Genomic DNA, 26,947 nt, shown 5'->3' with positions numbered 1-26,947 from the left:
AGTGTAAAAAAAAAAAAAAAAAAAAACCAAACCAAAACAAAAAACTTTCACACCAATTCAGTTCTCTTATACTGCAATTGCTCTGAAAATACCTAGCTGTGGAAATATATTATTCAAGGACAACAAAAAATTGATAAAAGTGAGGGACATTAGCAAGATCAAGAGCCTGGCTCTGAACTCTTGGCCTGCTTGGGTATGGCAGCCAAGAGAGGATGTTCTTTGCACACTCGGAACTGCGGCTGGCTGGGCGCTGGTGGCTCACGCCTATCATCCTAGCTACTCAGGAGGCTGAGATCTGAGGATTGTGGTTCAAAGCCAGCCCGGGCAGGAAAGTCCGTGAAACTCTTATCTCCAATAAACCACTAGAAAACTGGAAGTGGCGCTGTAGCTCAAGTGGTAGAGCGCTCGCCTTGAGCTGAAGAGCTGAGGGACAGCACCCAGGCCCAGAGTTCAAGCCCCAAGACCAAAAAAAAAAAAAAGAACTGTGGCTGCTGTGCGGCTTCTTACATGCTCAAATTGGGTTTGGTTCCACAATCCTGGGAACAGGAAAATCCCAGAGACTCATCACTTTCCAGAGACTGGAAAAATTTGGGAAATTTCAATCCTAATTTCTATCATACTAATATATTGCGATAAAATGCTTCCTTCTAATGAACGGCAGCAGCAAATAACAACTTCTAGACCTGATTAGAGTTACTGTATCTTTTCTGACTGTAACTATCGACATTATTAAAGACAAAAATATCACATATTTGTTTGGCCAGGAAAATCCATAGTGAGGGAAAGAGTCAGTGACTGAGGAGAAAACGCTGTATCGACTCAGATTCCTCTCCTCATTCAGCCTTGTGATCACTGACAGTAAAGAGGCAATCAAGTAGGGAAAAAAGAAGAGTCACTGCATGATATTGGTGATGACATCCAGAGAAGATGAAATAAAAACTAAGTTAGACAGGTGGGTGCAGGTGGCTCACGCCTGTAATCCTAGCTACGTAAGAGGCTGAGCTTAGGATTGTGGTTCAAAGCCAGCCCAGACAGTAAAGTCTGTAAAACTCTTATCTCAAAGGAAAGCTACTAAAAAGCTGAACATAGAACCATGGCTTGAAGTAAAATGCTAGCCTTGAGAAAAGAAGCTCAGGGACAGTGCCCAAACTTGAGCAAATGAAGCTCAGGGAAAGTGCCCAGACCCTAAGTTCAAGCCCCAGGACCAGCATAAACAACAACAACAACAACAACAACTAAGTACACAATTGTTCAGTATTTTGGAAAGCCTCCAACCTTACCCAAGCTTTCATTTAAAATGCAAAGTATACATATGAAGTTTTTCAAGCAATATATATTCATAAACGTTGGCATCCTACTTTAGAGTAAAGATCACATATAACTAACTTAAATACAATTTATATAGCGAACAAAGTGCTAATATTTACTATGCCTCCCACTTTATAATCCATGGATAGTAAGACATTTAATCTATTGGGTATATGAATCTCAATCTTTTCTCTATGTCTTAAAAAAGTCATCAAATTAGCTGAGAACTATAACCTTAAGATAAATGTTACTAATTTGAAAGAAACAATTTCCTCAGCTTAGTTTTTTATCCAATTACTTATAAGAGAATACATAACTTGCTCCTCCCCCCAAATCCATTGTTATTTCAAGTCATCTTTGGGTTCTTCTATAAAAAGCAGCTCTGTTTTATCTCCTCCATGCAAGAGCACAATGCAAGGGCATATGGGGTTGGATACAAAGAGAGAAACTAGATCCAGTGTGCTTCAAAGACATCACACATCATCCAAGAATGTGAACAACTAAAGTATCTGAGCAAGCTCAGCACCAGGCCAAATCAGCTAAGCGCATAACAGATTCAAGTGCATAAAGGCTGCAGGTTAAAGTTACAAAAGCCAAAGAAACTGAAGAACAGAAAAACTTGAAGGAGGAGGTGAAATTGAAATGGAGTTAGAAAGAGGTCTAGAAAACTGAGAGGCAGAAATGAGAGGATGGGGGCGGGGGGGGGGGGGGTAAAGGCCTGCATGTATGTATAAGGAAGGGAAAGATTCCTGGAAAAAATACAACTGGACCCAGACTGAGGCAGAGCAGGGAGGGGGCCTGGAGCACAGTGGGAAACAGAGGTTGTCCAGGTACTTGGAATGAGAAGGTGGCATTCAATTAAACAACACCCGGATTCCTGAGCGTCAATGTACCTGGTGAGCACTGCCATTTTAAAGCATGGAATAACCCTATTTTTTATTTCCTTATAGTCATATATTAAGCACAGCCTGCATACACACACACACACACACACACACACACACACACACACACTCACTCACTCACTCACTCACTCACTCACTCACTCACTCACTCACTCACACATGGGCTTAAATCCTGTTGGTAGGGTTGAACCAAACAGGAGAAAGGAGACCAGTAAATAAACATATTCCAGAGAAGGTGCGGGAAGGGGCGAGGAAGCATACAAACCAAGATACTGTCATTTGTGCTCTACTGAGATTGTAGTTGAACAGTTCATTTTAACCAAATCTGCATTCCCTAAATAACACCTTCCTGAAAGTGAGACTACAGTATTTGGGGATAAAATATGGTCAGGTTGTAGCCTTCATTTGGCAGGTTCTCCTTTCCACATTACCTCCGAATGCGACCAATGTTTGACACACACTGGGGTTATGCACTGCAGTTCAAAGCGAGCCTCGTGACCTATGTGTCCACCACATGTGAACCCAATGCCAGGTGCTCAGATCAGAAAAATCAAGTGTTCGAGGCCAGCCTGGGTATAAAAATTTGAGACTCCATTTCAACAGATGGCCGGTATAGTGGTGCATGCTGGGTGGCACTGCCGCTGGGAAGCACGCTGGCTGCCTGAACGGCACAGCTGTCATCTCCAGCAATTGGAGGAACACAGGAGAACAGGAGAACCTCAGTCCAGGCCAGCCACAGCAAAAAGCAAAACCCCACTGCACTGAATTGTGGGACAGAAGAAACAATATCATTCATTAAAAAGATGCAAGAGCACGCTTGGCACCAGTGGCTCACGCTTGTTAAAACCAGAATGGGTGGGAAAGTCTGCAAGACTCTTATCTCCAATTAAATACCAAAAAATAAGCTGGAAGTAAAGCTGCATGCAGCTCAAGTGGTAGAACACCAGCCTTGAGCCTGAAAGCTCAGGAACAGTGCCCAGGCTCTGATTTTAAGTTCCAGGACAGGCACCGAAAAAAGAAAAAAAAAAAAAGAGTATTTCCAGTCAGCGATGTTATTATAAATACACAAGAGATGTAGACAGAAGCTAATTACTTACCTCATGATCATGAGCGGCCTGTCGGGCTGCATCTAAAAGGAGGAAAGAACAAAGAAAACATTAAGTAAGAAAAAAGAAAGTAATATCAAAACCCAAGTGTATAATGGTGCCAAACTAAACCTGCTGTGCATGTAGACCTCACTATGTGCAGTGTTTTTTTTCAGTCACAGCTTCATTAATGGGTGGTTTGTGCACCCCCCCTCCCCCGAGGAGTATATAATGAGTCCCTGGAGGACTGGACCCCAGAAACGGGGTGGGAGGGCAGGCAGGAAATACACACCAAAGGCCGTTCACACAACCTTAGGATCGAGCAGGCTAGCTGCCCAATGTGGAAAAGATGCCACGGCTAAGGGATGGAAGCTGGCGTGGGTGGTGCTCCTTGGGCAGTGTCTGCTGTGGAAGGGGAACTTGAAGGAACACTTGTGTCGGTGTAATGAACCATTTTAATGGAATAAAACACCCACACATCTGGGGATTTTTGTCTGTCTTGCTCACCGTTGCATCCTGGGTGCCTAGAGGAGAGCCTGACATTTCATGGAAGGTTTCTGACCACACGAATGACTGAATGGAGATCACTTGGTGGGGGTGGATGGCCAATGGAAGGCTCGGCAGGAGAGCAAGGCAGTCATACTTTAGCTCATGTTAGAGGTGGAGAAATGCTTCAGCAAGAATTAGGGAGGAGGGGAGCAGTCTTGGTGTCAAGTCCCGTTATTTATTATTTATTTTTGTCGGTGGTGGGGCTTGAACTCTGGGCCTGGGCACTGTCCCTGAGCTCTTCAGCTCAAGGTTAGCGCTCTACCACTTGAGCCACAGCGCCACTTCTGGCTTTTTCTGCTTATGTGGTGCTGAGGAATCGAACCCAGGGTCTCATGCATGTGCTGCAAGCACTCTACCACTGAGCCACCTTCCCAGCCCCCATCAAGCCAGGTTTTTGATCCTGGAAGTGGAAAATGAATCAGAAATTCTAAATGGGAGCAATGTCTTTACTAAGACCCAAGATGATGCTTGTAATTAAGTATGCCATGGTGGCACGCTTTCTACTTGTCACTTCAACAGCTGGCTTTGCGGCGCCCGCCACACAGGCCACACTGTGGTGGCTTTGGGCTCTGATACCTTGCCTGTGAGATTTGCCTTTCTGACGGTCCTGGGTTTTTCTACTGAAGACCTTGTAGGCTTCAGTCTTCTGGTACTGTTCCAGCTCCTTCATGTACCGCTCCTTGTCTCTGTCTGCTTCGTCAAGGTAGCGCTAGGACACAAACATGGGATTATTTTCAAGATGCTAAGATCTTACTTAGGTAAGATACCTGTTGCCTATTTGAATTAGAACATGAGGAAAAATGCTTTAGGAGAGAACCAGAAAAAAAAAAAAATCAACCATCAGATGGCTAGAATAAGATCTCTCAATTATAGAATGAGTGATTCTCACTTTCTAGATTATTGATTGCCTTTCTGAGTTCAGTAGCGACCAGCTCTATTGAGATCATGCTCATAAAAAATTCACAGAGACGATTATAATTGTTCCTCTAAGTGTGTCGGCAGACCTGCACATGGCCACTGGTCCCCGGGAGATGTGCACACCGCGTTGGCACATTGAGCCTTCCCAGGAGAAGGAAAGGAATAGTACTTTGTTTTTGATCCACACTGCATTTTGCGGGGATGATGTCATACATCAGTGGGCCTTTTAGGAGTCAGGAGAGTTGGAGTGCTAATGCTGGGGAGACACAAAGAGCATAAAAAGATGACCTCATACGCAGGCTTCCAAATGGACGGCTCGAGAGAGCCTGTGTCTACATGCTCTGCTTGTGCCGTGAATTATTTAAACCAGGTCCACTGATCTGCCAGAATGATTTTATTTTGGGCTTTTTCCATTTCATTCATCAAATTAGGTATAAAAAAAATACAGAGATTGCTTTTTGGTTCTGGGGCTTGAACTCAGGGCCTGGATCCCTGAGCTTCTTTTGCTCAAGACTAGTGTTCTACCACTTGAGCCACAGCACCACTTCTGGCTTTTTCTGTGTAGGTGGTACTGAGGAACCGAACCCAGGGTTTCATGCATGCTAGGCAAGCTCTCTACCACTGAGCCACGTTAGCAGCCCATAGACTACTTATTAATTAAAAGGGAGAATTAAAAAAATTTAGCAGGTAAATAACATTAACGTTACTAATGAGGAATAAAAGGATACCAATACTCAGAGAAAGATACCACCTACACAGTATTTCTGACAACGAATGCATAACCCACCCTAACCACAAATACCAAATGAGGCCTGTTCCGTGAAAAATAACAACGCAAGCAACAACAAAAAGCAGGGGGCCAGAGTGGGGTGAGACTGTACTCTTAACCATCAAAGTAATAAAAGACAGAGCAATGCTACCGAAGTATCTCAGCCCCCCCAAAATGAAAGAGATTTGACTAAGATAAAGGCTGACTTTAGACCTGAATCTGTGCTGTAGGGCAGGCTCCTATAAAGGAGTGTTTTCTCACTATGTGGGTGATAGATTACAACACTGTGTTAATGTGAAATTATGAGCTAGATTAACTATACTACAGTTAATAGGAGAATATCTCCACTCAAGAGATACACACTATAAGCGGCCCAGATGTATGTAATGTTATAAATTCATTCTTCAAGAACCACTGGAGTCACAAGGATAGACATGAAAATAAAGAATTGTCTCAGCAAGGCAAAATTTACTTCTGTACAGGAGAGGGCCCTCAGCCAAAAATCTAGCCAGCAAGCACACAGCAGGCAGGCTTCTCAGATAGTTTATCCCTAACACAGCAGGCCAGGCCCTTCCGCTCCAATTGGCTGAGATCAGATTCACAGTCTGCCGGTGAAGGGCTAGTTTATAAAGGTGTATTTACATAAGGTGACTTTGAAATTAGATTAACAGTACACAAGTAATCTCAAAATATACCTGCACCCTCAGCTATTTCTTGAATAATCAGGTTTGTCTTCTGAGGTGTGTCTTAATTCCATTTTGAACAAACAAACAAAAAAATCAGTCTAAAACAAAACCTTACATTTCAAAAATCCTTCCTTATCCCAAAGCAGTTCTCTTTTCCTTAACAAGAGCCAAGCCAAACAGGAACTTTAATGGAGCATGCTTTGATAGAAAAGAGATTTTCACAGTAACTAGTAATCAAATAGTTTAAAAATCATCCTGTGTGTAAGAGATGGGAAGATATCAAGGTTATCTATGTGCATATGCAAGTATGAGTGCACATTCAAATACAGAGAAATGAGACACAATGTCAGCCATATTTGAAGCTGCCAAAAAAAAAAAAAAAAAAAGGGACAGGGTACCAGTAGCTCATGCCTGTAATCCTAGCTACTCAGGAGGCTGAGCTCTGAGGACTGTGGTTCAAAGCCAGCCAGGGCAGCAAAGTCCTTGAGACTCTTTGGGCAAGCATGATCTCTGAAATGAAGAAAAGTAAGAAAGAAAATAATAGTTTTGTGAATTCCAAACAATGGTGACTGTGATCAGATAGAATGAGTTGAGTTACATCTTTTTTTTTTATGTTTGCTCTGGTTTGTTATATACCCTAGGGTACGATCTATTTTGGAGAAGGTTCTATGGGCTGCTGAAAAGAATGTGAATTGTGTGGTTACTGGGTGAAATACTCTATAGATGTCTATTAAATCCATTTGGATTACAGTGTCATTTGATTCAGAGGTTTCTTTGCTGGTCTTTTGTTTGGCCGACCTGCCCTTTGGTAACAGTGGGTGTTGAAGTGTCCTGCGATTATTGTGTTGGGGTCTAATCAGTTTTTATAAGTCCAAGAGTGGCTCAAAACAATGACGACTATGCCATGTGCTCTCTTTCTCTGCCATTCTTTCTTTCCTAATAAGCTTTCCTATCATCTTTACAAAACACCACCACTTCCACCTAAAACAAGGAAACAAAACAATGATATGAACTACTTTCTGTGAGCCGGCTAAGTACCAACTCACAGCTACCAATGGCAACTCAATCTCATCTCCTTGAAAAATCTCTGAACTCAATTCCCAAGAGAGTATTGCCCCCCTACCCCCAATCTTGCTTCAGTCTCTCTGGAATCTATTTTTGAGTGTCAGGCAGTCAAAGACATAAAAGAAATATACATCTCCCAGATGCTGGGAAAGGGGCTTAAAAAAAAACAAAAACAACCCTAAACCAATCCCACAGCGGCTATCATTCCTCTGCTTTCCTGGCACTACATCCCGTGTCCCTAATCTCCTCCAATCTCTCTAACTAATGCATTCATTTCAGTTTGGCAATAGCAATGGCTTCTGCTTTGTAGTAGTTCTGCTTTGCTTTTTGCAGTAGGTTCAATGTGCCAGAACTCTGACATTAAACATTTTAGGAAAGCAGCAAAATCTTTTCACAAAATGCTTCATGTGAATTAGAGAATTTTATCAAATGACTTTTCCCCCTTCATTTTTATTCATGACTTTTCATTTAACACAGTGGAATGAATTACCTTGATAGATTTCTTTAATTTCTTAATATTGACCCACTTTTCAAAGTAATTTTCTGTGAACTTGGAGTGTACACATTAAAATGGATTTGCTTTGACTGAGGGGGTCTGTAAGTCCCTCCTACTCACAGCCCTGCAACACCCACCATAGTTTACATCTCACTGAGCTAGAGCCAAGGCCTGGAAGGCCCTTGCTCTTCTGGTCTCCTAGCCACCATGACAAAACTGAAGCATCCACTGTTCGTCCCCTCTGCCTTTCCAAAATAAATTATTTTTTTGTGTCTGTCCTGGGGCTTGAACTCAGGGCCTGGGCACTATCCCTGAGCTTTTGTGCTTAAGGCTGGCATTCTTAACACTTGAGCTCCATTTCTGGCTTTTTGGTAGTTCATTTGAGATAAAGATTGTCTCAAGAGCCAGATGCCAGTGGCTCACACCTGTAATCCTAGATACTCAGGAGGCTGAGATCAGAGGATCGCAATTCAAAGCCAGCCTGGGCATGAAAGTCCGTGAGACTCTTATCTCCAATAAACCACTAGAAAACCGGAAGTGATGCTGTGGCTCAAGCGGAAGAACGCTCGCCTTGAGCTGAAGAGCAGGTGCAAGGACAGTGCCCAAGCCCAGAGTTCAAGCCCCACGACCAACCAAAAAGAAAAAAAGTCTCAAGGACTTTCTTGCCCAGACTGGTTTTGAACCATGATCCTTGGATCCCAGCCTCCTGAGTAACTAGGACTATAGGTGAACCACTGGAGCCTGGTAAGAAATTATTTTTGAGATATAACTAAGAGTGAGCACAGGACCCCGAGTGGAACAATACCTGCTTCTCTTCAGGAGGCAGTTTGCTCCACTCATTGCCCAACATCCTGGTGATTTCTGGAAATGGGACCTCGGGTCTTTTCGCACGAAGCTGCTCTCGACGCTCGTTCATGAAACGAACGTAGCCCGTAAGTGGGGACTTGGGTGCATTGCTGTCTCGAAGAGGTTTCTTCCTCTTTCTCCCTTTGGACCAACCTCCACGTTTACTTCTTTGCTAGAAAACAAAGCCAAGGGGAAAAAAAAGTCACACAACCCCCCCCCCCCCCCAATGGCCCAACAACAACAATAAACAGCACCAGCAAAGCAGAAGAGGCAGGTGCCATGGCTCACACCTGTAATCCTAGCTACTCAGGAGGCTGAGATCTGAGGATCATGGTTCAAAGCTGGTCTGCACAAAAAAGTCCTCACAAGACTCTTATCTCCAATTAATCACTCAAGAACTGGAAGTGGCACCGTGCCTCAAGTGGTAGAGCATTAGCTTTGGGACAGAGCCCAGGCCTTGAGTTCAAGCCCCACAACTGACCAAAAAAAAAAAAAAAAAAGCAGGGTAAGAGCTGGCTGGCCTGTAAGGCCCTCAGTGTTCAGAGTCCAGATCTGTCCAGGTGAGTGACAAGCATTCCAGTGGGGCTCACCTGCAGATCTATGGGGCATCACACTAGACATTAGAACCCTGGTAATAAAGGGCTATTCTGGTGCTAATCCTGGAAGAGGACAACAAGAGGTACCTAGATCATGCAAATTTGGCCTTCACACTTAAGGGGCTGTGGATCCTGACAGAGAAATACTTTATACACAGCACTGTGCCAGAGAGGCAGGCGTTGGCACAGTAAATGAGAATAAGATGTCACAGGCACTGGGCAAAAGAAGAGACAGGCTGTAGCACAGGGATTAAAAATAATTCATGACGGTGTTTCTCGCTGATTCTACTCAAAGACCAGTTTATTTCCCATGGCAAAAAGCACACCAGGTTTTAAATTATTATTTAGGTCTCGGAAAAATTTCAGTGAGGATAATGTATCCAATATGAAGACTAAATTCTTTGGCTGGATGATTTGGTTCCCTAAGATGTATATTTCATAAAGCCAGAGATCTTTATATATTGAATTATTAGTTAAATCAAAGATTAAATCAACTTTAAAAGTGCTAGAGAACTAAAAAAGGATCGCCATGTTACTGATGTTTCTACCATGTCCTTTTTTCTTGGCCTTTCAAGGAGCCCGAAGGTAATAATATTTTTTGCTTTATAATTTAATGAAAGTCTAATAGTTAATAATGTTCTATGGATCTACAAATTATTTCAGAGAAGATAAACAAAAAGGGATTAAAACATGGAAGAATTAATTCTAGGACTACAGTCCTCTGTATATGTACATGAAGTGGCTTGATGACTCCCCAGTTAGGAAGGGCTGTATTTGTTATTAGTTTTAAGGTACCTATAGTACATTAAAGTTACTAAGGTAACCAGACGCTGGTGACTCATGCCTGTAATCCCAGCTGCTCGGGAGGCTGAGTTCTGAGGATTGTGGTTCAAAGCCAGCCCAGGCAGGAAAGTTTGTGAGACTCTTTTTTTTTTTTTTTTTGGTTGTCCTGTCGTGGGGCCTGAACTCTGGGCCTGGGCGCTGTCCCTCAGCTCTTCAGCTCAAGGCTAGCACTCTACCACTTGAGCCACAGCGCCACTTCCAGCTTTTTTCTTTTTGCTTATGTGGTGCTGAGGAATCGAACCCAGGGCCTCAGGCATGCAAGGCAAGCACTCTACCACTGAGCCACCTTCCCAGCCCAAGTTTGTGAGACTCTTAACTCCAATAAACTACCAAAAAAGGCCAGAAATGGAACTGTGGCTCAAGTGATAGAATGCCAGCCTTGAACAAAAAGAATTCAAGGATAGAGCCTAGGTCCTGAGTTCAAAACAGACAAACAAGCAAAGATCCTAGGCAAAACAAGAACTATAAAACAGAACCCTATGTGGCTAAGATGTCCAATACTGAACACCTCCTCTTGCAGTGGCTTTTCTAGAAGCTTTGGAGCAGTGCTGGAGGGGACCTCCACTTACCTCATCTTCTTGTCTCTGCTCGCTGCCTTCTGCAGCGTTTGAAGACTCACTCGGAAGCAGCTGGCTCTGGGAGAGATCCTCTACAAATTCTGGATTGTTGCCGGATGACGTGGCTCCACTGCCATAGGGCACTTCGGGGTGCGCTAGCCTGAGCAGTGGGCAGATGGGCAAAAGTTCAGTGAGAACAGCACAGGAAACCTCTATCATTTACCACATACAAGATAAATTCCTCTGCCAGCCAAAGCACGTGCCAGAGCTTGAATGAATTCATTCCACCACAGCAGTCTGTGTAAATGTAGCGTGTTTTCACGTAGTTAATAGTGTTTGCAAAAATAGTTCCAGACTTCTCCATGCAGACTTCCTGTTTAACTATGGGGATGCAACCGAGTCTGACGTTTGTGTTTGTGTGTGTGTGCTTGTGCGTGCGAGAGTGCCAGTCTTGGGACTTGAACTCATGGCCTGGGTGCTGTCCCTGAGCTGTTCTGCTTAAGACTAGCTAGTACTTTACCACTTGAGCCACAGCTCCCCCAGAAGTAAGAGTCTCATGGGCTTTTCTGCCTGGGTTGGCTTCAAACCATGGTCCTCAGATCTCGGTCTCCTGAGTAGCCAGGATGACAGGCCTCAGCCACTGAGCTTGGCTAGAGCCTGGCTTTTTTATATGCTGCTACCTTTCACATTGTCTCCAACACGAAGGGCAAACAGTATCAATGGACAGTAAGATGAACAGCAATGAGAACTCTAGAGGAGGCTTGCCCCTATTGCCAAAGAGTTCTTAAAGGGTGTAAGAAATCGTTTTCAGCCAGGTGCTAATGTCTCAAGCCTATAATCCTAGTTACTCAGGAGGCTGCGGTCTGAGGATCATAGCTCTGGGTTCAAAGCTAGCCTAGGCAGACAAATCTGCGAGGCTCTTATCTCCAATTCACCAGCAAAACCTAGTTAAGTAGGGGCATGGCTCAAGCGGTAGAATGTCAGCCACCACTGAAAAAGCTGAGTGAGAGCAGGAGGCTCTGAGTTAAATCCTGGGGTGGGGTGGAGGCTCCTGCTCTGAGTTCAAGCTGGGGTCGGGGACCCTTACATTCATAACACAGGCTAGTTCTTCAATACAGTGTCAAGCAGTAACCAGGATCGGCTAAGAAAAACATCAAGTTCAATAAGATCCAGTCCGATTCTTTCTTTGAGGAGCTGGGGATCAAACCCAGAGCCTCATGCATCCTAGGGAGGGGGGCTCTGCCCTGTACTCCCACCTCAGCCCTGGAATGAATGCTCACAAATCAGGTGGATCCAGGTTGCACCTTCCATAGGTTTATAAGCAATGGCAGAAGGAAATGTAGAGGTTTGTCAGAGGTGCCATGGAAGCATGGTGGAAGGAGAGGATGCTGAGGGAGACTTCACCAAGGAGGTCTTCCAGGCAGGGAAAACAGGGTCTTACAGCCAGAAAGGAGACAGATCTGAGGCTAGCAACAGGCTAAGAGATAAACACAGGCAAGATGGAGAGCAGAGGGGAGAAAGCTGTGATATATTTGGCTGGAATGGAGAGAAACTTAGTGGCTAATTGAATACAGACAGTGAGGGGAAAGTAGGAATCAAAAAACTAATTCCAAAGCCAGGCACCAGTGGCTCATGCCTGTCTTCCTAGCTACTCAGGGGGCTGAGATCTGAGAATCATGGTTTTAAGCCAGCCCAAGCAGGACATTATGTCCAATTAACCACCAGAGTTGTTAGTGGAGCTGTGGCTCAATTAAGGGTGCTTGCTTTGAGCAAAAGAAGCTCAGGGACAGAGCCCAGGCCCTATGTTCAAGCCCCAGGACCTGTGCCTGTGTGTGCGTGTGTGCGCATGCACACACGCACACACACACTAACTCTGAGGCTTCAAAGTGGTGATTATGTACTCAATATTAGCCACAGATAAAACAGTGTGTGTGCGTGGGGTGGTGGTGGTTGTGGTGGTGGTGGATGAGAAGATTATCTGTTAGAAATGCCTGTGGATAATTAAGTGGAGACGCCCTAGAGACATCTGGAAACACTCTGAAAGGCAGAGGGGGAGAGAGAGATAGAAGAGAGAGACCTGAGAGACATCAGAGCCTCCAGAAAGAAAGGCAGATAAAAAAGTCAGCACAGAAAATGGCTGAGGTAGTAGGTATTACTTTAGGAACAAGTGTTAGAAAATCCAGGACAGGAGACTGAAGAGGGGTAAAGTCGCAGGGGACAGGGCAGGGTTAAGAAGGTGGCACCAACCAGGTAACTGCCAATCATGTCATATACAATGGGCCAAAAAGAGGCCAGGGAAGTTGAAGACCAGAGGCCACTGGCAACTGTAGGGAGTATGGCTAGAATGGAATGATGGAAAATTCCAGATTACAGTGGCCAGAAAAAAAAAAAAAGGAACAAAAGAAGATGCAGACTGTACTAAAACGGCAAGAAATTCTATTTTTCGGGCCCTTTCTAGGAAACACCCTAAATGATTTTAAGCAGGAGGTTTCTAAATCTTCAGAGCCCTTAAAAAAATAAAGAGGGGTGGCCAGGTGTTGGTGGCTCACACCTGTAATCCTAGCTACTCCGGAGGCTGAGATTTGAGGATCGTGGTTCAAAGCCAGCCCAGGCAGGAAAGTCTATGAGATTCTTATCTCCAATTAACCTCCAGAAGACAGGAAGTGGTGCTGTGGCTCAAGTGGTAAAGTGCTAGCCTTGAGCTGAAGAGCTGAGGGACAGCGCCCAGGCTCAGAGTTCAAGCCCCACAACCAACCAAAAAAAGAGGGTCTGGAGACATGGCTCAATTGGTAGAGCACCAGCTAATGAGGGAAAGTGTCAGGTACCAAGTTTGAGTGCCAGTCTTGGACCTTTAAAAAAAAAAAAGTATGTACAAGAAGCGGTGAACTGATGCCAACCACTGGCTTAGAAATGAAGCATCCCAGAGCTCCCATACAATTTGGGGGACAACGACTTCCAAAAGGAATCAGCCACATTGGACGTCTTGGAAACTCATTTTTTTCCTCTATCGTTTTCACTCTGTTGTGCTGTGCCATCCATTTTTGTTTGCTTTGGGGGCTTTGAACTCAGAACCTGAATGGTGTCCCCATGCTTTTGAGCAAAAGGCTCTACAACTTAAGCCAAGGTTCCACTTCCAGCTTTTTTGGTGTTTGGAGAGTCTCACAAATTTTCCTGCTCAGGCTGGCTTTGAACTACAATCCTTACATCTCAGCCTCTGAGTTGAGTAGCTGGGATTAAGGCATAAGCGACTAGCATCTATACCACTGGGCCATTCATTTTTAAGTTGTCAACTTTTGTACATTCTTCTTCCAGTCAAATAAGAGAACTAGGACTGGGAAACAGTATCAGTCCTCTGAGTCCTGACAGAAGCCGGTAGGGAGGGTGTGGGCATGGGCATCTGGTGGCTTTGTTACCACATCCTAGTTCAAGCCACCAACTCTTCCATCGACTCCGTCTTACTGGGCATTTTCTGTAATTCCCCTCTCCCCCTAATCACGTCACCACTTTGACCTCCAGGACTGCTTTCAGCAGCACAGGGTGATGTTATTATTCTTATTTTAAAGCCAAATGGAACAAAACTTGGCCTCCATCCCACTTTCAGTTAAATTCCTCATTTTCCCCCCTTTTACTCTCCAGTTTCAAGAAAGAACTGTTTAGGCTGACTGATTTCAATCAGTCTCCTCTCATTATCTCTTAAACCAATTCCAAAGGAAATGCAAACTTGGAACTCTGTGTAGGCCACGGACGACCTTCATGCTAGATCCAATGTCATCTCTCAGCCGCTACCTCATCCAATCTAGCCGGATCACCTGGCTTGCTCTCTTCCTCTCTGACAGACTAATTTCTACTAAAGTTCCAGGCCCCCACATGCTCTGGTCTTTCTGTTTCCTCTTCAGCTACTTACTTTTGTCTTGACTGACTCTTCTTCTGCCGGATTTCTGAATGCTAGAATTTCCTAGAGCTCAGGTGTTTTGTTTTTTTTTGGTTGGTTGTGGGGTTTGAACTCTAGGGCTGGGTGCTGTCTGTGGGGTTTGAACTCTAGGACTGGGTGCTGTCTCTGAGCTCTTCAGCTCAAGGCAAGTGCTCTACCACTTGAGCCACAGAGCCATTTCCAGTTTTCTGGTGGTTAACCACAGATCTCACAGACTTTCTTGCCCAGGCTGGGCTTTGAACTGTGATCCTCAGATCTCAGCCTCCTGAATAGCTAGGATTACAGGCATGAACCATTGGCTCAGGTGTTTCTTATAGCTTTACACATTAGCTATGTGCTAGTGATCCCATGTTTCTTGTTCCTAAACTACCCCACTCCAGATCCTTGTATATCAAGCTGTGTGTTTCACATCCCTACTTAGATTTTACTAAGTACCTAAATTTTAAATTTCCCAAACCAAGCCAGGTACCAGTGGGTCACGCCTGTCATCCTAGCTACTCAGGAGGCTGAGATCTGAAAAGTGAGGTTCAAAGCCAGCTGGGGCAGGAAAGTCTGTGAGACTCTTATGTCCAATTAACCACCAGAAAATTGGAAGAGGCGCTGTGGCTCAAGTGGTAGAGCACTTGCCTTGAGCCGAAGAGCCGAGGGACAGTGTCCAGGCCCAGAGTTCAAGCCCCACGACCGACAAAAAAAAACAAAACAAACTCAAACCAAGTCTCTCCCCTTCCTTCCTCCCCAGCTGCTCAGCTCCTCCCTTCCAAGCTGGCTCGACTCTCCCGCTGCCTGGGCAGAAGCTGTGGAAGCTGTCTTTGCTCTTTTTGTCTCCTCACTTCTCACACTGCTCATCTGGTCTTCCAGGCAGATCACACAATATCTGGAATTCTGCACTGGAGGCGTATGTCCTTACTCTCCCACTAAAGCTATTCTCGCTGATGTCAGGAAAGATGTTTTTAGGGTGATCACCACTCATCTGAACTACTTTATGAACTTCCTGACTGGTCTCCTTGCTCCAGACCCTGCTGCCTTTGCTTTATTGGAAACATGATATTCACACGAGTCCTAGACCACCGCAGTATATTGATCTGAAGAAATGTTAGTCAGGGCATCCTAGAGATACCAGCACACCCATATCCATTGTAGCACTATTCATGACAGCAATGTTATGGCAACAGCCCAGATGCCCTACAACTGATGAATGGATTGATAAACTGTAGTAATATATTCACAGTGAAGTATTATTCACCCATAAAGAAGAAAAGTATGTCACTTGCAGTAGGGAAATGGAAGGATCTGGAAATCATTATAGTAAGCAAAGGAAGCCAGGGTGAGAGGGACAAAGATCATAGTTTGTCTATATGGATAGTGGACCTAAAATACAAATACGTAAGCATGGCAAAAGCCTTGTGTGAGCTATCATAGTAAAATCCTTTTGAACACATGCAACTTTCATGAAACAACTATTAGGAGACTGAAATATATCTGATGCTAGGGGGGAGGGAGGCGGGAGAAAAGAGGAGAAGATGGTCAGAATACTTCACGTACACCGGTGACGATGAAGCAGCGAAGCTTGCTGGGACTGATCTGGGAGGGAGAAGGGGAGGAGGAAGGATAGAGGAGTGGCTCTGATCAAGATGGGCATGTTAAATTAACCCCCAGGCACGAATGACTGGCACTAACAGAAACTCATAGACCAATCTTAAAAGTAAAAAAAATAAAAAATGTTTTGCCAACTTAACTCAGAATAAAAGTTACAGTGCTTAGAGCCAGGACTCCAAGCCCTGACTGATATAAACTCCCAGTGAATTAAAGCCGGGGCTTTATGTCGACAGCTCTGGCATTATTTGGGAGCTTGTTAGAAATGCAGGACCGCTGGCTGGCCCTGATTCAGACTTCCTAAATCGCAGCCTGCATTTCAATGAGACATTGAGGCAATCCATGCGCACCTAAGGAGGCACCCACGTGGGCCCTCTGCTGCCCTTTTGCTGGTCCTGGCTGTTCCACGAGGTGGGGACGTCCTACCACAGCCCCAGCTTCCTCTGCGTAGGAACACTTCCCCAGACAACAGCACGCCAGCTACACGGCTTCCATGGGGAGGTCATTAGTCTAGTCACTGTCTCATTTAATGCTTTCTGGGCCGCTCTAGAAGTGCACCCCCAACACTCCTGGTTCATCTTCAAACTCGTAGCAGCATGCATTTTACTTGGGTATTCTGTTTACAGTATCTGACTCCACCAATGGAATTGGCACTCTAAAAGGAGTAAGACTGTTGTTGTCTGTTTTGATCATTGCTTTAGATCGAATGCCTAGAACATCAGCACAGAGATACTTGGAAAATTTTGATTTAATGAACCAGATTTAGGAACTAGGCAGCCTTTGGAACAATTTTATGAGCAATGAGGTCAAATGGCAGATATTAATGAGGTAAGAAATGAACGTGAGGGAAGGAAACAGAATTACAGAGTAGAAGCTATTTTTTAAAGTACTCCAAAGAATATTAAAATAATTCATCTTCAGGATTAGCTAGCGCCTTAATGTATTTGTGATTATATTTCCTCTTTGGTGAGTAACTTCTTAATACCTGGAAAAGATAAAGAATTCAAGCAGAACCGAGATTTTCAAGGTAAGACATGAGCTAGTGCTGGTCTCTTCCTCCTTTCCTATTCCACCAAAAGGAGATGGGGAGGGGGTGGGGCAAGCAGAGGAAATGGGGGCCAGCTAACGTTCCCCATCATCTTGAATGAAGAACCATATTAAAAACCCTGCCCTTCGAAAAAAACATGATTTCAAACAGCTCTGTGAGTTGATGAGCAAATTCATTTGTGTTTTAGAGTGATCACTGTGGCAAGCTGTTGCTTAGTGCTGACTGCTAGGCCCGTATAGCTGCAGGCTCAGAGCGCTGCAGAGAGCGGAGAGCAGATTACAACTCTGAAAAGCACGATAAATGTGCCTTCTACTCATTTTTTGTGTTTTTGTTTTTGGTGCCAGTACTGGGGCTTGAAGTCAAGGCTGGCACTCTACCACTTGAGCCACACAGCTCCACTTCTTTTTTTTTTTTGTCTTTTCTTTTTTGGTACTGGGGGTCGAACCCAGGACGTTGCACTTGCTAGGCAAGCGCTTTGCCACTGAGCTACATCCCAGCCCAACTCCACTTCTTTTAGCTGGTTCACTGGAGAGTCTCACAGAGTGTCCTGCCCGGGCTGGCTTCAAACCTCGCTCTCAGCCTCTCAAGTAGCTGGGATTACAGGTGGGAGCCCCAAATGCAGAAAGAAGCTTTGTTTTGACTCCTGTGTAGAAGTCCAATGTCCCGGAGCAGCTGCTTACCCAGTCGTAGCCAGATCGTGACTTTCCTTGGAGCCATCTTCATCTGCAAATAAGGGTGGCAGAGCGGAGCTAGACATCAAGCCTTCCATCTCCCTGAAAGGAAGAGCATTAAAAAAAATAATAATTAATGGCTTAATTACTTCCAGTCCACGTTCCACTACTTTCAAAGCCAGCCTTCCTTAACATATCGCATCAGCAGCAGAACAGAAACTGACCTAAATATTTATTTTCCCGACTTGGGACACATCCATTTAAGCTCCATGGTAAATGGGCTTTTAACTCAGGCCTTAGCCAGTGACCACACTAAGAACATGTTGGATTTTAACAAATGGGACATGGTTTGGGAAATTCCTCTTAATTCATCATCAAAAGCCCTGTTCATTTCCTGTAGAAACTGTTAGTTAAGCGGGGAAGCCCCAGAGGCATTGCCACCCTGCCCCACTGCCTTCCAGCAAGGTATTTAACATCCTCAAGTTGCAATTTGCCCATCTGAACCTAGAGAGTTGCTAAGAGGGATTAAAGGAAAAGTAATTCATGAACAGAGAAAAACAAAGGCCAGGGCCAGCCAGGGCTCTGAGCATATTCTATAAAGGAGAGTATTGTCATTACAGCATTCATTACCCATTCCCCATCCCACAGGAGTCAGGCTTACATTAAATGATGACAAACTGAGCCCTCCAGGAGGAAATAACACACAGGAAGAGGAGGGTGGAAGGCACACTGATGTGGTTCTGAGTCAAAGAAACCACACTTCCAGGTCAGAAATATATGGGCAGCAGCAGCAGCAGAAATAGCATGCACCTGGCTACAGGAAAACAGCTCAGCTTCATTGGAGAAAACAAATAAATTACCACCACCCGAGCTTATCATACCGGAAGGATAAAAGGACAAGAGAGAGAGAGAGTTAATTTCGTTTAGCATATCACTACAAGAATTTGTTTTCTTCCCTTTTCAAGCCTTACCACCAAGGGCTTCACCCCATAGAGCTAAAAGCAGCAGCCTCCCATTCATCAGGAGAGCGACAGTCACCAAAACACTCCACAGTGACCCTAAACGCCAGCCACTTAAGTGGAACTGCAAATCACTCAAGACAAAGAGCCTCCATCAAGGGCATCTGGGAACTGAAGGCAGTCCCAGCACGGAGCCTTCTCAGTCTTCTCAGGTGCAGCCAAGAAGCCCCAGGGAGGTGGGGAAGGGAGGCAGAGGCCACAGAAGCGCCACAGCGAGCCACGGCTCACCCGGCTCAGGGGGAGGAAGCAGGAAGAAATCGCAGGAGACGCCCACGCTGCATTTTCTCTGTTCAGTGGTGTGATTCATTTCTCAAACATGAATCCCGATGTCTTATTTCTTGTTCTCGTGTTCACGTCTAAGTTTCAAACGCAGCAGATCAAGAACCCTCCACAGCTCGGCGAGGGCGGGCATCTCTGTGCAGCTCCCCAGCACTGAGTAGAGCCGGGAAGGCAGAGAGCAACTTCCCACTCAGCTCCAGAGTCCCGCATGCATTCCTTGTACACAGGACCATGTTCAGTGTTGACAAATGGAATGGGAGCTAGCCAATACCACAGAATGCCATTCTCCATGTTTTCTAGAATGATCCAGACTCAACTGTACCTGAATTTTAACTGACATGATACAAGACGCTGCCTTTCAGGGCTGTTAACATTACCCAACTTTAGTGCTAATATTCACTTTACCAAAAGCAAGTTTTAATGAGACACCAGACAGCCTGATCAAGGAGCAAACATTTTAAACTCACAGGCACCTACCCTAAACTGACCGAGGACCCTTGGACTAGTTTCTGGAGTCCCTGGAAGTTGCTTGGCCTCTCAAGAAGCTTAAGATGCAGATTGTGGCGTTCTTGGCATGGCTCCTAACACCTCAAAGGGAGATGTACTATCTGGTGGGGGACGAATGAGGTGTCATTTCATTCACGCTGTCAACAGGGACCTCTCAGAGCGACCCTCAGATATCTTTAGTCGTTTCTGAAATGTGGGAAGGCAGCTGGATAACACAGCCTTAACAACATATAAACAGACCGTGTAAACAGAGGAAGTTGGGAGAACACACATTTCTTCCTCCCCCACCCCTCACCCCTTCTGCGCCCTTAAGTTTGTTTTACTCAACCCATATGGCTCCCAGGGTTCGGAAGAGTACTCAGGCTCCTAAGAAATGACTAAGAAAGTGGGTGGAAGGTGAAAGGGCCAAGACCAACAAAAGAAGGAAATGAAGAAAAATCCCAGTGAAAGCCAGAGGCCTCTAAGCTATGCAGTAAGTTGGAAAATAAAACAATTCCTAAGAATGTGGCTCGGATCCTGCCAGACTGCTTTCATCCGGCTCGCAAGGGGGTGATCCAAACTCTGTCATGACTACTAAACATCCAGTGTCTAAGGCCCTTCCAGCCCGGCATCTGTGCCTGATCAAGTCTTGCTGCAGAGGTCACACTCAACTCTGAAATCCCATGCATTCAAGAAATGCAATGCATGCTACCCTGGAAGGGAGAGTAGTGTGTGGCATGTCTCTGGGGGCGGGTCACCTGCAAAACCAGCCTTCCACTCAGACATTTCTCTGCAGAGGGGACTCACCCAAGTCCAGCAGCCTAAGACTTCAAAAACCGTATTACTAGCTGGGTGCTGGTGGCTCACTCCTGAAATCCTAGCTAGTCATGAGGCTGAGATCTGAAGGTCACAGTTCAAAGCCCTTGGGCAGGAAAGATCGTGGGACAATCTCAAATTAGCTATCAAAAAAGCCAGATGTAGGGCTGGGAAGGTGGCTCAGTGGTAGAGTGCTTGCTTCACATGCATGAGGCCCTGAGTTTGATTCCTCAGCACCATATAAGCAGAAAAAGCCAGAAGTGGTGCTGTGGCTCAAGTGGTAGAGCGCTAGCCTTGAGCTGAAGAGCTGAGGGACAGCACCTCGGCCCAGAGTTCAGGCCCCAGGACTGCCAAAAAACAAAAAACAAAACAAAACAAAAAAAACAACAAAAAAGCCAGAAGTGCAACTGTGGCTCAAGTGGTAGAGTGTTAGCTTTGAGCAAAAAGCTCAGAGACAGGGTCTAGACCCTGAATTCAAGCCTCAGGACACAGACACACGGACACACACACACACACACAATTACTGTGGAGATTACACTTTGAACCAGAGTCTGGACCTTAGCTTTAGAGATTCCAAAATTCCCTGCTATGTTCTATTTCTTGCTGAAAAGAAAAAAAAAAAAAGAACCAAACAAACAACCTGATGTGTAATATAAAGAACCAATTTAAGATATCTTAATAACACATAGAATTGTAATGAGAATTATATTAAGGATATTTATTGTCCAAGGGACACATTCTCTCTGTAATAATACCAGGAGCAAGTCATAATCAGAATGTGGGTTTGGTCATTTAGGGCTAGAAAACAGGAAATTAGCTTCCGTTTAAAAAATGTTCCTCTACTAAGATCGTTCTTGCAGCCTTTGCTAACGATGGGATGGTCACCTGTGAGACCACACTTGTTTGGTGTTGGCTCCTCTCAAAGTGCTCATCCTTACTTTCCACGTGTCAATTCAGCATCCTCAGATCATCTCAAGGAAATGCTCCAATTCCTTCCCTACCATTCCCTTACCCCATCATAAATCTCGGCTGGTAGGTGGTGGCATTCTGCCCTTATTCTTCTTAGTGCAACCCTGTGTACAGAACCCCTGGTTCCCTTGAACACCAGATCACTTAGCTACATAAACCTCAAGTTCAAAAATCATTACTCTGAAGCACTGGTGGTTCATACCTGTAATCCTTGCCATTCAGAAGGCTGAGATCTGGAGGATCATGATTTAAGGCCAGCCTGGGCAGAAAAGTTTGAGAAGTAACTAGCACATAAACCTAGAGTGGGAGTTATGGCTCGGGTGTGGTAGTGCCGCTGAGCAACCACCAGGCCCCGAGTTCAAATCCTAGTACTGTGTCAACAGCAGCAGCAACAACACAAACCTTTTAGCCAAAGAAACTTTTATCCTGACCCTTGATTTTTTTCTTTTTCTGTCCACTTAAAATCTGTGGCTATTTCAAATAGTGTTTGATTAAACTTTTTTTTTTTATTTTGGTCAGGTGTGGGGCTTGAACTCAGGGCCTGGGATGCTGTCCCTGAGGAGTCTACCACTTGAGCCACAGCACCACTTCCAGTTTTTGAGTGGTTAATTGGAGATAGGAGTCTCATGGGGACTTTTCAGTCTGGACTGGCTTTGAACCACGATCCTCACATCTTAGCCCCTGAGTAGCTGGATCACAGGTGTGAGCCACAACATCCCGTGTCTAATGGATCTTTTTTTTCTGCAGAAGACACATTTTACTTTTGTCAAAACTCACAGAATGAAGCCACCATCAATTATGGTGATAACACGTCACAGTGGTTTGTGGATTGTATCAAATGAGAGCAATAAATTCTGGCACAGGATGCTGGCAGGGTGGGGATCAGAGTATATAAGAACTGTACTCTGGATGGGAAGGGTAAACAAAGGAGGAGGCTGCAATGCCTGATAAGAAATGTACTCATTATCTTGCCCATGTAATTATAACCCCTCTGTACAGTATTTTCACAATAAAAAAAAAAGAACTGTACTCTCCCTAAAACTGCTCTTGGAAATGTTTATCCATTAAAGAAAATACTGTATTAGATTATGGTTTAAAAATAATCATAACTGTATAATGTAACATGTAAAACTTATGAGCAGGCTGATCCGAGGAGGCACAGAACTGGAGGAAGTGGAAGTGCAAGGCTTGCAACGGTGGCGCCTACCAGCTGGAACATTTGGGAGGCTGTGGGCATTAATCAATACGTTTTACAGCAGGATGGAGAACACTGGCTAATCCCGGTAGGCAGTTAACGCGGGCTCAGTTAAGTGAAATCCAGTTAAGAACTCCTTTACTGTAGGATTTTACATGGGAGATGAGAGGAAAAATGATGGGAGATGAGAGGTAATCTGAGAGTAAGCACTTACATTTTTGGGGTGGGGAGGGGAGGAAGGACTGAAGTAGAGGGAGTCAATTAGTGGAGGAGGCTCTTAAGTGATGCTTCAGGAGATAGGCAGAGACAGGTGTGGCTGTGCATGCCAGTAATTCCAGCACGTGGGAGGACACTGAGTTCAAAGCTATATAGCGACTTTTTTTTTTTTTTTTTTTGGTCTCAAACAACCAAAAAAAAATGAAATGAAACAAGAAACAAAAAGGGATGGGTATAAAGAGGTATGTGTGACCCAGGGCTTGTCGAAGTGGGCAGGAAATTATAGTACTTGGCTGGAAACATGGCTCACGCAGCAGAGCACCTGCCTGGCAAGCTTGAAGCCCCAAGCTGAAACACAAGTACTGAAAATAAAAGACCTCACATGCTGCTGGTGGGCAAGTAAACTAGCGCAACCACTATGGACATTAGTATAGAGGATCCTAAAAATCTAAACTAGATCTTCCTTAATGACCCTGACACGTATCAAAGGAGTCTAAACCAATATACAATAAAGGTACCCGCATGCCTGTGCTGACTGCATCGTCCGTCACAATAACCCAGCAGTGGGAGCAGGGGAGGCACCCAGCAACCGATGAAGGGATTAAGAAAATATGTACAGATATACACTGTACACACACACACACACATATACCATATATGTGGTATATATGATATATGCATATATAGACACATACCACAAACTCAGCTATAAACAACCATGAAAATATGTTGAAATAAGCTAAGTTCAAAAAGCCAAATACCATGTTTTCACTCATTTGTGGAACCCAGATTTCTCTCTAAGGTATGCATGTGTGAAAGACAACACTGAAAATGTGTGACAGGAGAGGAAAAGAGGGCAGGCGGGCGCTGGCGGGAAGGTGGCTGGGAGGTGGCAGGGGTGAATCGGTCAAAGTGCCCACTGTGCACGTACAAAAACGGAATAATGAAAACTGTGACTTGTTTGAAGAAAGGAGGAGAGGGTAGGGCAAAGAGACAGAAGAGGTAAGGCTGATGGATATCCACTCTGTGTACATGAAGGGAAATGTTACAATGAACCCCCCCCCAACTTGTATAACTAATGGATGCCAATAAAAATATTTAATATATATATTTCGCTTTTTCTATTATTAAATTGTAGAATTTCTATTTCTAGAATTTAGGCTTCTATGACTATACTATTCCTGATGTTTGAAAGTGCAGAGAGACTAGCCTTAGACAAAATGGTAGGCACAGAGATTCGTTCACTGAATAAGTATTTGTTGGCCATCAACCGAAGGCCTTTTCTATTGCTGGAGACACGACACATGGGTGGTTAATATAGGCAAAATGCCTTGCCCTCAGAGAGCTCAGAGTACTGGAACAGAAAAAAAAAAATCTTAGTGAAATGAATAATGATACACACTAATAAGTGCCAAGAACAATAGGGCAAGGAAAAGAGGCACGGGAGGCCCAAGGGAAGTGGGCCGTCTGTTCGCGGTCTCTGCAGAGCCAGGAAAGGCTTCTATGAGGTTACCTGCTGGGGGAAGAGCGTCCACATAGGGGAACAGCCAGCAAAGAGGATGTGTGGTGTGACTGCAGGAAGCAGCAATGGGGCTGGACTGGCAGAAGTCTGAGAGCAGGGCAGGTTTTGTGGTACCCTAGATGATGGAGCTACTAAAAGGTTCTAGGTCAGGCAGGCCTGGGACCCAACATTTAGGATCACTGTGCTATTGGCAGGTGGAGAGGGAAAGGGGTGGAAGGCCTGAGAAGCCACTGCAACCATGCAGCTGAAAGGCAATGGGGGCTTAGCACACAGGGATGGGGGGGGGGGGGGGGGGCGTGGTCAGATTCTGGATATGATGTAAAGGTGGAACCAGTCACCAAGTTCAAAATAACTGAAGAAGGGGGCTGGGAAGGTGGCTCAGTGGTAGAGTGCTTGCCTTGCCTTGCATGCTCAAGGCCCTGGGTTTGATTCCTCAGCACCACATAAGCAAAAAGAAAAAAGCCGGAAGTGGCGCTGTGGCTCAAGTGGTAGAGCGCTAGCCTTGAGCTGAAGAGCTGAGGGACAGCGCCCAGGCCCACGACAGACAGAAAAACAAAAGCCAGGGCTGGGAATGTAGCTTACTGGTAGAGTGCTGCCTACCATGTGCGAAGCCCTGGGTTCAACTTCTCAGCACCACATACACAGAACAAGGTTGGAAGTGGTGCTGTGGCTCAAGTGGTAGAGCGCTAGCCTTGAGCTGAAGAGCTGAGGGACAGCTCCCAGGCCCAGAGTTCAGGTCCCATGACCGGACCCAAAAAAAAAAAAAAATCTATCAGCAGGTGGGAATGTACACTTATACAACCACTTTGGAAAGCAGTCTGGAGGGTCCTTAGAAAGCTAAAGATTGACCTCCCTTACGACCCAGTCATACCACTTCTAGGCATCTACCCCGAACAACAGGAACCAATATACAAGGACATGTGCACCTCCATGTTTATTGCAGCACTGTTCGCAATAGCTAGGATATGGAAACAACCTAGATGCCCCACCACAGATGAATGGATCCAAAAATTGTAGTAGCTATACACAATGGAATATTATGCAGTCATTAGAAATGACAAAATAATGGCATTTGCAGGGAAATGGATGGAGCTAGAAGGAATTCATGTTGAGTGAGGTAAGCCAAGAGCAAAGAGACAAACGGTACATGGTCTCCCTGATAAGTGGATGCTAAATCCAAAATGTTAGGTGATACGACAAAACTAACAGGACTTAAGAAACAAAGAACTCCCACTCATCTGGTCGAACCACTACTAAATATCCCCATGCTGCTGATCACATGTATGGTGTATAACATGTGAACACCGTTATATGTTACAGACTGTGATAGACAATTTGCTCCAGGAAAGTTAGAATGAACTTGTAACCTTAAATAAGCATCATTATTCCACAATACTGTGAAATTCGGGAAATTATATAATCACTTAATCACAATAAAAAAAAAAAAAGAACTTCGGGGAAGGCAGGGAGGGAAGGGACGGTAGGGGGAAAACAATGGCGGGGGTAACAACGTTCAATAGGAAGTGTACTCATTACCTCACTCATGTAACTGTAACCCTCTGTATAGTATCTTTACAATAAAAAAAAAAACATTAGGATAAAAAAAAAATCTATCAGCAGCTGGGCACTGGTGGCTCACGCCTGTCATCCTAGCTACTTAGGAGGCTGAGATATGAGGATCACGGTTCAAAGCCAGCCTGGGCAGGAAAGTCCAGGAGACTTTTATCTCCAATAAGCCACTCAGAAAACCAGAAGTGGCGCTGTGGCTCAAGTGGTAAAGCACTAGCTTTGAGCTGAAGAGCTGAGGAACAGCACCGAGGCCCAGAGTTCAAGCCCCACGATGACCACCACGACCACGACCACCACCAACAAAACAAAACAAACCCCAAAAAGATCAGCAGTAGCTGTGCATTAACCTACAGCCTTATAATGGATAATAAAGGGTAGGCTGTGTTGAAAAGATAACACTTGCTTATTTCAAAGCGAAGTACAGGAGGTTCCCCTTCTCCCCCAGCCCAGCCCCCATAAAAATAGCCCGGCCTCTATCTAATGTGAGTGGATGTCCATATACTACACACAGTGAAACACGTAATTGACTCCCTTACAAAATGTAACCACAACTGTGCTTGTTCAAGCAGGGCCAGCAGCTCACATCTGTCACTCCAGTTGCTCAGGAAGCTGAGATCTGGAGAACTGCAGTTTGTAGACAGCCTGGGCTGGAAAGTCACCATATCTCCAAAATAGCCAGCCAAAAGCTGGGCTGGAAGTGTGGCTCAAATGGTATACCACTAGCAAAAAGAACAACTGTGAGGTCTTTTTCTTCTTCTTTTTTTTTAAGGTCCGGTTGTGGGGCCTGAACTCTGGGCCTGGGCGCTGTCCCTCAGCTCTTCAGCTCAAGGCTAGCGCTCTACCACTTAAGCCACAGCACCACTTCCGGCTTTTTTCTTTTTGCTTATGTGGTGCTGAGGAATCGAACCCAGGGCCTCATGCATGCAAGGCAAGCACTCTACCACTGAGCCACCTTCCCAGCCCCAACTGTGAGGTCTTGAGTTCAAACTCTAGTAATACACACACACACT

General features: G+C 45.0%; 1 protein-coding gene across 5 annotated transcripts in view; it reads right to left on the bottom strand.

Annotated features, from left to right (window-relative positions):
- Positions 1–26,947, bottom strand: part of Hmg20a (high mobility group 20A) — a 72,389-nt gene that overhangs the window by 15,438 nt on the left and 30,004 nt on the right. For 4 of the 5 annotated variants that reach the window (XM_042697752.1, XM_042697753.1, XM_042697757.1 and 1 more), the window contains 5 exons: positions 17,876–17,968; positions 10,636–10,783; positions 8,587–8,799; positions 4,424–4,556; positions 3,311–3,342 (listed from right to left, as the gene is read on the bottom strand). In XM_042697752.1, coding sequence (XP_042553686.1) covers positions 3,311–3,342; positions 4,424–4,556; positions 8,587–8,799; positions 10,636–10,783; positions 17,876–17,964 — 615 coding nt within the window. In that variant the 5' untranslated portion in view covers positions 17,965–17,968. Of the gene's footprint in view, positions 1–3,310; positions 3,343–4,423; positions 4,557–8,586; positions 8,800–10,635; positions 10,784–17,875; positions 17,969–18,090; positions 18,119–26,947 lie in introns of those variants that run through there. The other variant, XM_042697754.1, reaches the window with a different exon arrangement.

The sequence above is a fragment of the Dipodomys spectabilis genome, unplaced genomic scaffold (genome assembly GCF_019054845.1).
Source record: "Dipodomys spectabilis isolate Male_0828 unplaced genomic scaffold, ASM1905484v1 ptg000228l, whole genome shotgun sequence".
Taxonomy (NCBI): domain Eukaryota; kingdom Metazoa; phylum Chordata; class Mammalia; order Rodentia; family Heteromyidae; genus Dipodomys; species Dipodomys spectabilis.
The sequence above is the reverse complement of the archived record's forward strand: the minus strand, read 5'-3'. Positions and strand labels throughout refer to the sequence as shown.